This window comes from Amborella trichopoda, chromosome 1, assembly GCF_054954075.1.
Source record: "Amborella trichopoda isolate Santa Cruz 75 chromosome 1, AtrichopodaSantaCruz75HAP2 v2.0, whole genome shotgun sequence".
Taxonomy (NCBI): domain Eukaryota; kingdom Viridiplantae; phylum Streptophyta; class Magnoliopsida; order Amborellales; family Amborellaceae; genus Amborella; species Amborella trichopoda.
This window is the reverse complement of record NC_142336.1, coordinates 52008638-52019744: the sequence shown is the minus strand read 5'-3', so window position 1 is coordinate 52019744 and position 11107 is coordinate 52008638. Positions and strand designations below refer to the sequence as shown.

General features: G+C 35.7%; 1 protein-coding gene across 1 annotated transcript; it reads right to left on the bottom strand.

The window, feature by feature from the left end:
- Positions 1-454: 454 nt before the first annotated feature.
- LOC18434896 (uncharacterized) lies at positions 455-4683 on the bottom strand. The gene is made up of 2 exons (XM_006844957.4): positions 4642-4683; positions 455-4516 (listed from the first exon to the last, which is right to left on the bottom strand). The coding sequence occupies exon 2, from the start codon at positions 4468-4470 to the stop codon at positions 838-840; it is 3633 nt and encodes a 1210-aa protein (XP_006845020.1). The 5' UTR covers positions 4471-4516; positions 4642-4683; the 3' UTR covers positions 455-837.
- Positions 4684-11107: the final 6424 nt, after the last annotated feature.

Below are 11107 nucleotides of genomic sequence, written 5' to 3'. Positions count from 1 at the left end.
TCTTGAAGGTATAGGGTGACAACAAAAGATAAATAAGCAAAGACCAATTGAGCTCGCATATTTATCAATTACACAAAAAACGATCAGCAAACAAAGAATCCATACATACCAAACACAAACTCTTGAAGGTAAATGATCTCCCTCTCTCTCTCTCTCTCTCTCTCTCTCTCTCTCTCTCTCTCTCTCTCTCCTCACAGTGGCAGAGTCACCAAAGAAGAGCAACAAATAAAATATTTATGAACTAAATACCATAGAAAGAAACCGATCCAAATGATACATACATATATATAAGACAGGACGAAAACCCTACTAATATGGAGATTAAGGCAAAATAACCCATGCAAATCGAACTCTCCAAAAACTAAAGCAGATGTAAGGGAAGCAAAAACAAATAAAATGACCAAAAGAAAAGCGAGACCCAGGAACCAGACATACCAGAATACAAATGGTCATAGAGGGCCGTAAAAAATTCAACTTGCAATGATCTTCATTGTTTTTCCTTTCTAAAACTAATACCCAATGATCATCATCTCAGCCAAAAAACCCAACCAAATTAACAGTAACAATTTTATCTCTTACAATCCCCGTAAAGATGAAGCAATACAACCAAGACTCTCCTACTTGAAGTGAAGTAACAAAGAGGAAACAAAAAATCAAAGGGAAAATAAGGCTAAAAAGAGGAGCATTTCTCACTAGTGAGTACACTACACGATACAACTATGTAACAAGTTGATGTGTGAGTAGAATATGTTACCTCATTTTCCACTATGCTTGTTCCATGGACACTTGCGCAGCTTCAACTGCATCTTCAACAAGAGTCTCCATGCCTTCTTTCCATCATCTTGGGCCTGTGAAATCCCCATTTCCTTCTCCAGTTTTAAGAGAAACCATGTCCTCTCTGTCTCCTCCCTGTAAAGCTAGGTCCACTGAGTTCCCCTTGATTTCTCCAGTCTTGGAAGAAATGGATTCTACACCTTTTACTCCATCTGATGCATTCTTGCTTAAATTCCCCTCATCTTTCCCATTTTCTTCGGCAAGTTTCAGAGAAGCATTATCACCTTTCTCTACCCCCTTTAATGGCGGTCCCACTGAGTTCCCTTTGATTTCCACGGTCATTGAAGAAATGGGTTCCTCAATGTTCCCTCCGACTAATGTTGGATCCTGTGAAGTTCCATTGTTTTCCACATTTTTATGAGCCAATGCCATATATCTCACCCTATAACTAACAACTGCTGATCCAAACACACTACTTTTGGATGAACTATTCAAAGCCGCTTCAGCATCGGAGCTCCTCTCAAAGACAAGTCGAGCACAACCGGAGTCTTTAGACACTTCAGTTTCCGATTCCTTTAAAGGACCAAATTTGCTAAATATTCCAACCAGATCAGTCTGAGAAGGCAAATTGAAACCACGTGCAAAGGAGATAATGAGGGCTGCTGGGCTATCCTTCTGAGTCTCCTTATTCTCAATCCTCAATGGTGAAGGTGGTTCCATTGCTGATCGCTTCGTCTTCTTCTTGGGGCCATAAAACCACGCTTCTTCTTTACTCATCCTTCTCTTTCCCCCGTAATATCCTTCAGGGCTTGAGATCGAGTCTTTTGAACCAGAGGATGCCCTCTTTCTACCAGCACTTCCAGACTCTGGGTCATGAAGATACTGAGAACTTCTAAAATTGGCAAAGAAATCAGATATAGTCTGGCATGAAGAGCGATTCTCCTTATAATATAGTGGAGGATTAATGGCAGCCAAGCATATCTCCGATAAAATCGACTTAGGAGAAGCGCTTCTCTCACTAGATTTAGGAGTTCTCTTATTCTCTTTTGGTGTTCTCTTCTTCTGTTTTGGTGTTTTTTCACTCTCTTTCAGTGTTTTCTGATTCTCCTTTGGTGTTCTCTTCTTCTCTTTTGGTGTTTTTTCACTCTCTTTCAGTGTTTTCTGATTCTCTTTCGGTGTTCTCTGATTCTCCTTTGGTGTTCTCTGATTCTCTTTTGGTGTCCTCTGGTTTTCTTTTGAGGTTCTCTGATTCTCTTTCGGTGTTCTCTGATTTTCTTTTGGAGTACTCTGATTCTCTTTTGGTGTTTTCTTGTTCTCTTTAGGCGACATGAGACTTGCACTGCTAGAACCTTTGGGCCTACCCCTGCCCACCTTATCGACAGTCTTTTGAAATGTCTCACCACTACATTTAAGGATAGGGGGTGTGCCAGTTAGCTGGCTGGCTATCTTGCTCAGGCTTTGGCCAACCCTTGTAACCCCCAATCTCTTTGGGGTCTCCTCTGGATAATCTGCATTTTTCACAGATGTCATACTCTTGTTTCCACTTTGCTTATTTTTGGGCGTGATACTCTTGTTTCCACTTTGCTTATTTTTGGGCGTGATACTCCTGTTTCCACTTTGCTTATTTTTTGGGGATATTGAATGCTTCACCACCTTTGCTTTCTTAGAAGATGAAGCCTTTTTATCAACAACGGTGTCTTTCTTCTCGATTTCATCTCCTGAATCACCGCTATTCTCCTTCTCCGCCATGAGTTCAGCTAGGCTTCTCTTCTTCTTTCTCTGATAGAGCTTGTCTTGAGAGATTTGTGGCCTTTTAAGAGATGAGCTTTTGCCATTTTTAGAGCCTGGGCTTCCTGGTCCGGAAAGCCAGTCTTCTTCCATAGGAGTTGGGCTCGACTCCTTGACAAGATGAACTGAATCTGTATCACCTGTTTCTTGCTTGTCATCAACAATCTGAAGTTCAAGGATCCTACCCAGTCCCTTTGAACAAAAGAAGGCAGATAACTGAGCACAAAAGAGAGAGAACTTGAGCCTGGAATCAATAGATAGAGAACAAGCAAGCTCTTTCATGTAATCAAGAAAAACAGGTGGATCAAACTCATTAACCAATTCGATATCAACACCACCAAGTGGGGGGGCAGTTACTCCTTCCTTGATTCCAGCATTCGTAATAACAGGTGGCTTCAGCTCATTACGTAATTCTTCGGGCAGACAGGAGCAGATCATCTTTGATTCCACACGTCTAGAGATTTCCTCAAGAGCCTCATCCACTGCATTAACAAAGCGATTCATATTTGTTTGCATTGAGAATGTTTCAAAGTAGCTATCGAAAGGTTTCAATTGAGACTCATCACACCAGGCAAATGTTCCATCCCCAAAATAAGCTACGAGATGGCGACCTTTCCTCCTCATCTTGTTAGCCAATTCTGATGCATCAGGGGGGTCATATACCTGTCCTGGCCACCATGGATGGCACTTGATTTTGCCCCACACAAAATCACCCACAGAAAACTGGTTACTTTGAGATGGCTCTTCATCCCCTTCTTGTTCATCATCTTCTTCTACAACTTCAGCATTTGAATCATCATCCGGTATCAAATCTCTTTGTCCTTCAACACCCTCAATCAGATCATGTTTCCCTTCTGATAAAGGGACTTCATCCTGGGTTCCCAACTTTTTCTCTGAATCTTGAACTGTTTTGCCTGGCTCATTTACTCCAGCTCCATGGTGTGCATCAACCACTTCTGCACCAGTAGTTTTTGGGTTCGGTTTGTCTTCTTCCATAGAAGAAACCCCATTTTCTTCTTCATTTCCATTGTTTTGCTCCTTAAATTGCTGGTTAGCTTCAGCTTCTGTAACCTCACCAGAACCCACTTGTGCCACGTTATTATTATACAGATCTTTTGGGGTATCCTCTCTAACGTCAATTTCAAGCACGGGTTGCTTCTCCTCAATGGACTTAACTGGTTCAGCTGAAGAATCAGTATCAGCTATTACAACCTTGACTTCCTTTACAATTTCTAGGGTCTCCTTTTGGACTTGGATTACTTGAGATCCAGTTGCATCAGAAAGAGTCGCAACTGCACCAGATAAACACTCTTTTACAGTCTCTAAAACACCAACCCCATCTCTCTCAGAAACCCTAGAAATATCTTCAACTAGGGCCTCTGTAGCCCCTTTCAAAACAGAAGCATCTTCGGTTAATACCCTAGTCTCCCCATTCTCCGCCTCTCGCTCAGAAACCCTAGTAACCACTACCTCCAAAACCGTAGTGTCCCCTTTCAAAGATACTGGTTCAGAAACCCCAGAAATTGCCATTTCTGAAACCTTGGCTTCCCCTCCATGCAACTCTACAGATGAAACACTAGAAACCCCTTCACCTGCAACTTTTATAGACTCGGGTAAAGAAACTCCTTCACCCGAAACACTATCTTCCTCTTTCTGCAACCCCGGTTCAGAAACCCCAGAACCCCCATCACCCAAAACCCTAGTTTCAACTACCAGAGACGCCGATTCCGAAGCACCAGAAACCTCTGAAACTGAAACCCTAGTCTCATCTTTCTGGGAATCTTTCTCAGACACTGATTCAGAAATACTAGACGCCTTACCCCCAAAACCCTCTTGCATCGACTCTTCTAGCGCTATCGTTTCCTCCTCTGCAACTCCAGATGCAAAACCCTTGTCTAGGGTTTCCATTTTCGAAAAGCTTTGAGGGACCTCAGTGTTATTATACGTGATTTTTCTGCATAAAAGATCACAAAAGAAGAAATATTTTTGCAGCTGAAGAAATTCACAGTGACGGAAAAAGGCGAGAGAAAATAGAGACTTATGAGAGAGAAAATAAAAAATTAAGAGAGAGAAGGGTACCTCGTGATTGTCTGAAACCGGCTTCGAGGGCAAAATGAGCGTGAGAGGTGCGACGTAGGGATTTCGTACTTATGACAAGAAAAAAAAAACGTATGATAAATGACGAAAATGACCAAGTCTTTTCTTGAAATGACCTGGCAGTAATAACTTTCCAACTTTCAAAAAAATCAGAAATTCACTATCACGGGGCGGGAAAGCTTAGCGCCAATTTTGTCTTTATTTTTGAATTTTAACATTATACCGCCAAAACAATTTTAGGGATATAATTTATTGTATATTGTATCTGAAGCAGTGGTTTAAAAAACGGATCTGTGATCCGGATCTAGTTTCTAAAAAATTGATTTGGATCGGTGAATCGGCGATTCGGATCGAGAATCGGGTGAATCGGTCGTAATAAAGCTTAAAAAAAATCCGAAAAAAATATTAAAATGCATTATAACTATTGCTTTTTAGGAATTCAATAAGAAATGAGGGTACTCCATTAAAAATTTTCATGTTTTTGAATGAATATGCGAATATTGATATGTTCTTTCCCTGCATGAACCGCCATTCAGCATTTAATTTACATCACACAAAAAGATAAACATATAATTATCATGGAATAAGTATATCAACATACATGGACTACAATAAAGCATAAAATTAGTAACATATGATCTAAAAATAAAATGATAGACGACGTTATTGTTCTTCTTGGTCACGCTGGTGCCATTGATTGAATTCGTTTAACAATTCATTGATTCGATCTAAAAACGAATCATCCATATTAGCAGGTGTCTGACTATTCCCAAATCCCTGAGTGTTAGTGTTTTGTTGTGTTCCCAATCTAAAATCCCCAAAGATTGTCCATCCTTCATGCTCACCTGCACTGTCGTGCTCATCCCTAAACTGTTGCTGAATAATATGGCTGGGATAGGGTGGCCTCAGAATCATCATCTCTTTCATTTTCTCTTTGAATAATATGGATTAAAAACATAAAATAACAAATTTTCAAAAAAATCGATCATGGATTAAAAAAAAAAATCATAAATTTTCAAAAAATTCTATCATGGATTACAAAAAAAAATTCGATCATGGATTAAAAAAAAAAAATCACAAATTTTCAAAAAATTCTACCATGGATTATAAAAAAAAATTCGATCATGGATTACAAAAAAAAACAAACAAAAAAAAACAAAAAATTCAACCGTGGATTACAAAAAAAGAAAAAGACAATTCGATCATGGGTTACAAAAAATTCAATCATGGATTACAAAAAACTCTATCATGAGTTACAAAAAAAGCAAAAAACAAAAAATTCGATCATGGATTACAAAAAAAAAAACAAACATTTCGATCATGGATTACAATGAAAAAACAAACATTTCGATCATGTATTACAAAACATTCAATCATGGATTACAAAAAATTCTATCATAGGTTACAAAAAAAAAAAAAAAACAAAAAATTCGATCATGGATTACAAAAAAAAAAAACAATTCGATCATGGATTGCAAAAAAATCGATCAAGTATTACAAAAAAATCTATCATGGATTACAAAAAAAAAAAAAAAAAAAAAAAAAAAAAAAAAAAAAAAAAAAAAAAAAAAAAAAAAAAAAAAATTCCGTATGGGACTCGCCGATTCGATCCGTCCATGGCGATTCCCAAGTCGAACCGGGCGAGTCCGGTTCGACTCGGCGCTTTTTAAACACTAATCTGAAGTGTTTATTACATTCGTGTGTTTTCTAGGTCACGGAAGCATCAACCGTTCATTTCCCATGATGGATAGTGGCAATAATTCTTGAAGGACATTTATTTGGTTAAAATGATATCCATTGTCCATCGTTGGGAATGAATGGCAGATACGTTCGTTGTAAACGTGTATCATGGACTATTGGTGCATGGGATGCTTTCCTTCTTTTGTCACACAATAATCACTGGGGCTGGTTTCAAAGTAAGGCATACCTTCAAATACTATTGAAAGATGTTGTTTTAGTGCCGTCAATCTTTATGATGGCCTGAAATTTTATTTTCATCTCTAATTATAAAATTAAAGTTTAAAAAATAGTGCAGATCAAGCAAATATATAAACATTTGAAAATATTTAAAATTGACGGTCTAAATAATACATTACAATATGCATTATTTTTAATACTTTAAGGTTTTTTTTTTTTTTTACATCCATGTATCTCAAGGTCAAGATGATTGGATTTGAGCGTTTTTCAACATTGGAACAACTTACTCTTATGAATTTTTGAGGTGCGCCTTAGTTGATTGTTTAGGGCCAGGCCTCAACCTTGTATAACCTTTTTCCAATCACATTTGTCCAATATGCTTTGTTTTCATCGAAGTACATTAGATACTAGATACACATGACTATGGTTACAGTATTTAGAAAACATGAATTAGATACCAACTAGGCACTTAGGGGTTTGAGTTAGCCATTGATTCTCAAGTCAGCTTCGCCATGAGCTCGGGCTTATGTTGCTCACATAAAAACATCCCTTTCCATGTATTTCGATTCTTGCAAAAGAGAAACAGTATAAAAGAAAATAAGATTGCGAAAATAAAAGTTTCAAGACCATAAAAAATTTACCAATACAGCTACAGCATTGCGGATTTTTCAATCATCAGTGTTATATGACATTTTATGAGGCCCTGTCAAGTGGCCCAGATCGGCTCCCTGATTTTTCAATCCCTAAAACAAACAGTGTGCACCTCCAAGGTCCACTCTATGTGACTAAATTACCCAAACAAAAAAAAAAGTGCCGCTCTCCATATCCACTCGACAAAGGAAAGGGTTATCACCGTTGTTTGTCAAGTCTATTAATGGGAGAGTTGAAGTTCATAACAGTGGATGGTTTTGGTGGATTTTTTAGTTGGCCATCCCTACGCAAACAGTTTTGATCAGAAATGGATTAGCCATAAAAGGGACTTATTTCATCCCCGTTGTTTCGTAGAGATTTTACGCATGTTCCTGTTACGGGAAACATACCTAGTGACACCAAAATCCACCCACGAATCAGTAGTGCCTCTTATTGATTTGACTCCGGAGATCATGTTAATGAATTTCTCTTTGGTCCCAAGCCCTTTGCTTTTTTCAAAACAGTTTACTGTAAAAATAGTAGATAGGTGACTTCATTCATCTGTCTTAAGCTTATTTACCATTTATTGCCTTGTGTTTACAACCAAATCCAGAAATATCTCAAATAAAATCCTCCACGATTTATGGTTTAAACCAATGGTTTAAAAACCGGATCGGTGACCCGGATCGGGCTTTCAAAAAACCGATCCGGATCGGCGAATCGGCCATCCGGATCGGGAATCGGGTGAATCGGTCAGAATAAAGCTTCAAAAAAATCCGAAAAAATTATTAAAATTCATTATAAATATTGTTTTTTAGGAATTCAATAAGAAATGAGGGTACTCCATTAAGAATTTTCATGTTTTTGAATGAATATGCGAATATTGATATGTTCTTTCCCTGCATGAACCGCCATTCAACATGTAATTTACATCACACAAAAGGATAAACATAGAATTATCATGGAATAAGTATATCAACATACATGGACTACAATAAAGCATAAAATTAGTAACATACGATCTAAAAATAAAATGATAGACGACGTTGTTGTTCTTCTTGGTCACGCTGTTGCCATTGATTGAATTCGTTTGACAATTCATTGATTCGATCTAAAAAATCCATGAACAACAGATAAAAAAAATACAGTTTTGTATTAAAAATATAATAACAGGCATTTTTTTGCATAAATAATCCATCAACATACAATTTTTTCAACAAAAACTTTAACAATAAAAATTTAAAATATGGTTTAATACCTCATGATAATTAAAACCTTGTCACGATTTTCACATCTTTTCGGAAAATCATCATTTTTCAAAAAATTCGATCATGGAAAAAAAAGAAAAAAAATTACAGCAAACTCAAACAATAAAAATTAAAAATTGGGTTTAATACATCATGATAATCAAAACTTTATCACGATTTTCACATCTTTTCGAAAAATCATCATTTTTCAAAAAATTCGACCATGGATAAAAAGAAATAAAAAAAAAAAGTACAGCAAATTTTCAAAAAATTCGATCATGGATTAAAAAAAAAAATTAACAAATTTTCAAAAAGTTCGATCATGGATTAAAAAAAAAAAATCACAAATTTTCTAAAAATTCGATCATGGATTACATAAATTCGATCATGGATTACAAAAAAAAAAAAAAACATAAAAAAACAAAAAATTCGATCGTGGATTACAAGAACAGAAAAAAACAATTCGATCATGGATTACAAAAAATTCAATCATGGGTTACAAAAAAAAAAAAAAAACAAAAAATTCGATCATGGATTACAAAAAATTCGATCATGGATTACAAAAAATTCGATCATGGATTACATAAAATTCGATCATGGATTACATAAAATTCGATCATGGATTACAAAAAAAAAAAAAAACATAAAAAAACAAAAAATTCGATCGTGGATTACAAGAACAGAAAAAAACAATTCGATCATGGATTACAACAAATTCAATCATGGGTTACAAAAAAAAAACAAAAAACAAAAAATTCGATCATGGATTACAAGTAAAAAAAACAAACATTTCGATCATGGATTACAAAAAGTCGATCATGGATTACAGAAAATTCTATCATGGATTACAAAAAATTCGATCATGGATTACATAAAATTCGATCATGGATTACAAAAAAAAAAAACAAAAAATTCGATCGTGGATTACAAAAAAAGAAAAAAACAATTACATCATGGATAACAAAAAATTCAATCATGGATTACAAAAAACTCTATCATGGGTTACATAAAAAACAAAAAACAAAAAATTCGATCATGGATTACAAAAAAAAACAAACATTTCGATCATGGATTACAAGAAAAAAAAACAAACATTTCGATCATGGATTACAAAAAATTCGATCATGGATTACAAAAAATTCTATCATGGGCTACAAAAAAAAAAAAAAAAAGGTTTCTGTTCTTCACAGAGTCGTTTTCCATAAGCGATTTTAACTCAAAAATTCATCTCTAAGTGAATAAATTACATCCAATTGAGTATATTTTCTGATAAACAACAATATAAGGAATCAAAAGCCTAAATTTTTAACACATTATTTCTAATATATCATGAAAACAAAATCAAAAGGCGGAAAAAAAAAAAAAAAACAGCGGGTTTTGGTTCCACAGACATCTCAGTGTTCATATCAAATTTCTTGCTGTAATTGACCAGATTATGTAAAATTGAAAATTTTAAATCATACTAGACACAATAAAGATTAAAAACCCTAATTATTGAACTCATTATGTTCAAAATATGCCGTGAAATAAATCAAATGGTGGAAAAAAAAAAAACCCAAAGTTCTTACCTGATTTTGTGAACCGAAGCCTTCAATCTCCAAAAAACTCTGTTTTTCTCAACGATTATCACAAATTAGTAACAAAAGGTTTTGATTCACAGCTTTAAGATCAAAATGCCTACAAATTTTGAAAGATTCATGCCCTATTTGGCATGAAATTTCAGAAAAGGCGGAAACCCTAAACATCGAATTTTTCGTGATCCAAAAACAACAAATTTTTCCACCATTTAATCCTTGAAAAAGCTGAATAAAGCTGTTTACAGCCTGCAAATCAGATCAGATTCCAAAAAAAACAAGAAAAATGATAAAAAAATGACAAATTTCAAAGAATCCGTGAAGAACACTGTGCAACCCGTGTTCTTCACGGACTCGCCGATTCCGCACAGTGAATCGGCGAGTCACTGTGCGGAATCGTCCGGTTCTCTCTAGAACCGGACGATTCCGATTTTTTCACCGATCCAGTCCCTTTTTCGCGATTTCCGGTTCGACTCGGCGTTTTTTAAAACGCTGGTTTAAACTAAATCAACTAAAACCTAGTAGAAAAGTGGGTTTGTCAAATTACAGTATATGGGAAGATGATCGATATCAAAAAAACTTTCGTCGTATACCTCAGCTGAGCCAACTTGAAATAGCATAAAACCAAGAGAAAAAAAAAGAGGAAAACAAAAGGAAAAACAAGAAGAAATAAAATAAATTGAAATTAAAACAAAAGAAAAAGCATAATTACTTACTTGAAAGCATATTCCCAAGTTCGAAACTTAGAGTTGGTGGCCTAGATTAGCCTATTAATTGCAGTATCTTCATCTTCAACCCTGAAAATTTGCTTGAATTTGAGCAGTTACCTAGGGCATGTTCTTTCTCGTGTTTTGATTGCTTAGAGTATGCCCATCCGAAAGATTTTGTTTGAGATTTGCTTAGGGCACATTCTTCTTAAAAGCTATGTTTTTCGGCTTTCTACGGGGGTTTCATGGTTATGTTTTTCAGCTTTCAACGGGGTTTCATGGTTATTGAAATTACAGGATCTTGATATCCTTTTGTACTTAAAAATAGTGAAATCTATTACATTCGGGGAGGGCTGGTAAATCTATTACATGA